This window comes from Penaeus japonicus, unplaced genomic scaffold (genome assembly GCF_977035675.1).
Source record: "Penaeus japonicus unplaced genomic scaffold, GWHDUDI00000001_assembly GWHDUDI00000018, whole genome shotgun sequence".
Taxonomy (NCBI): domain Eukaryota; kingdom Metazoa; phylum Arthropoda; class Malacostraca; order Decapoda; family Penaeidae; genus Penaeus; species Penaeus japonicus.
Window position 1 is genome coordinate 6,481,748 of NW_028234420.1, and position 2,500 is coordinate 6,484,247.

Sequence of the window (2,500 nt, forward strand, 5' to 3'; positions counted from 1 at the left end):
TATTTTTATTACTTGTGTCTGTTTTACCTGTTGATATGATGAAAAGGAGAAAATTTTTATTATGGTTCTTTATCCATTTTTGTTTTAAGTTGAAGTATTTGTATCATTCATGTACAATATGTGTTTGTTTGTATACTAAGATATGTTGGGAATTATGGTGTAAGTCTTCAGTATCAACATACAAGAAAATTAGTTTTATAATATTGATTTACAATGTTGCACTGTAAATTCCAAACAGTGTTATTTTCAACATATACAATACATTGCAACATCTGCATAAATATACATTTACCCTTTAGCAAGTTCAACTTCTGTTCATGTAGGGAAAATACTAAAACACAAGTCTGAGTTTTTTTTTTTATTTATTTATGTCAATAAGATGGAGGTGAAACTTACAAATCTACATTGACTGTTAGGTTTTTTATAACAAGGTGGAAACCATTAATAGATTGGTCGCGGTTCCTCTCCACTTATGATGTCATAAATGACGTCATTCTCTCACTTAATGTCACTGTCTTTCCGTGACGTCAAGGGAATGTAATGAGGTCACTCTGACGTCATTAGTGGGCGAGTTGAGCCATATCCGGGACGCCCGGAAGTTGAATGTTTTGAAAAGAGAAACAGTGGTTAAAACTACTTAAATAAACTAAGCGTTAAATTAGATGGAAAAAAACAACAAGGGAACAATTAAACAACAACACATATTCTAAGAATTTTGTGAGTTTTTTTGTTTTTTTTAGTCTTCATAAGTAACTATTATAAGTAAAACAGATCTCACACAGTACCTGGTTCTGCACAAAGACAAAATCCGAATCTTTACGTCACAACTGCTTCGCTAATGCCATTAGAGCATGTCAGTTGCTCTCCACTACACTTAATTAAGTCACTTGATTGCTTTTAATTAACATGATTGTCTAGAGTGAATCGCTGGCATGAAGAAAATACCGAGACGTTTCTCATGAATAAATCACATGACATGATTCTTATGTTACATTATGATATCAGTAAAAAAAAAAAAAATGTCATTGAATCAGGAAAAGTAACACCAATAAATGCATAATAACTCAAAAAGAAAATGAAATAGGATGATAATAATAAAAAAAAAGTAAGGTGCTAATCTATTAATCGATTTCTCCATAAGATTTTTTTTTTTTTAAGGCAACGGTATACTCTGCGAATGACTTCTTTTTAAGCTTCATGTCCCAGCGATGGTATTTCGAGTTTATGAGGCAACAGTACAGAGAATGAGGCTACGCGTGCATGAGGCCCATGTCTTAAGGGCCCACAACTGATTCAAATATAATATGAGAAAAAAACATAATAACAAAATAAAATAAAATAAAAAACGCATAAATAAAAAACTAGATATAGAAACATAAAGGGGAAACTTCAGAGAAAAATAACAACGAAAGAAATATTGTTTAACGATAACGATAACGTGTGATTATAACAGCAGCCTAACAACATGAAGCACCTCTGCGCCTTAAGCTAACGACGCATAAGCTTAACGATGACGCTGTCCTACAGTAATTAAACCTAATGATAGCATTTGGCAACCCTAAGCAAAGGACTCAGACTTCCAGCCAATAGAAACCAAGCTTAGTTAAGATGCGTCGGTGAATTTCTGATCCTAACCAATCATAAACCGAGTCTAAATACGAGTATGAAACGAAAGTCCTGATAAAAAAAAAAAAATGAAAGCTATGTACACTGCCCAACCGTTGCTTCAAAATGTACATATTAACTTAAAAATATGTAATAACCTCAGATAGATCTTCCTATTTCAAAAATTCCTAAGTAAGTCTTCTAGTTTGTGATTTTTTAAGAGTGCAAAAAAATATTGCAAGCAGTGTTGTCATAGAACACCCGGGAGGATGACAGGAGAGTCAATTCCTTAGCAGATTCCTTCTTAGCATGGCATCAGTTAGTCACAGACGTCTCGCTCGATCTTCAGAATGTTCTAGACAAATCCCAAAGCATGCATGTGCGCACCCTAAAACAATTATCTGTCGCTATAATGATACCGAAGCCGAAGCCAAGACCATCCGGTCATCTTTCAAGACGAGTTATCATGTCGCACCCTCCATCATCCACCATTACTGGTTTAACTCTGACTATAAATATTTCCTCTGTTTCCTGATCTTGTCTCTCCATATTCTCTTCACAAACAGCCGTAGTAGCTCGTCCTTCCACGCTGCTACTCGGCGTGGGCCTTCCTGCTTGGTCGCTTAGAGGCCGTTTGGCACCGGTCGGCTCACGTCGATGTCGACCAGCTTCTTGAGGTCAGGGGTCAGCTGGTTGTAGATGCTCTCGGGAACGTGGTCTGTTGTGAGGAGATGATGGGTTAATGTGGAGTCGCTTTTCTGATTGTAACATTTTGATGTAGATATAATATTGTCAAGTGCTGAACGGAGGTGTCGTATTTTTAACCCACGGTGCATTAAATTCAGTTTCACATTCAGCGTTCCTATTTCTATCCACTTACCAATATGTCCACTTT

General features: G+C 36.0%; 1 protein-coding gene across 7 annotated transcripts in view; it reads right to left on the bottom strand.

Moving 5' to 3' along the window:
- Window positions 1-345: 345 nt before the first annotated feature.
- The window catches only part of Tsp (Thrombospondin), a 109,567-nt gene continuing 107,412 nt past the window's right edge, over window positions 346-2,500 (bottom strand). For all 7 annotated transcript variants that reach the window (XM_043017534.2, XM_086546552.1, XM_086546551.1 and 4 more), the window contains one exon: window positions 346-2,323. In XM_043017534.2, coding sequence (XP_042873468.2) covers window positions 2,229-2,323 — 95 coding nt within the window. In that variant the 3' untranslated portion in view covers window positions 346-2,228. The remainder of the gene's footprint in view (window positions 2,324-2,500) is intronic.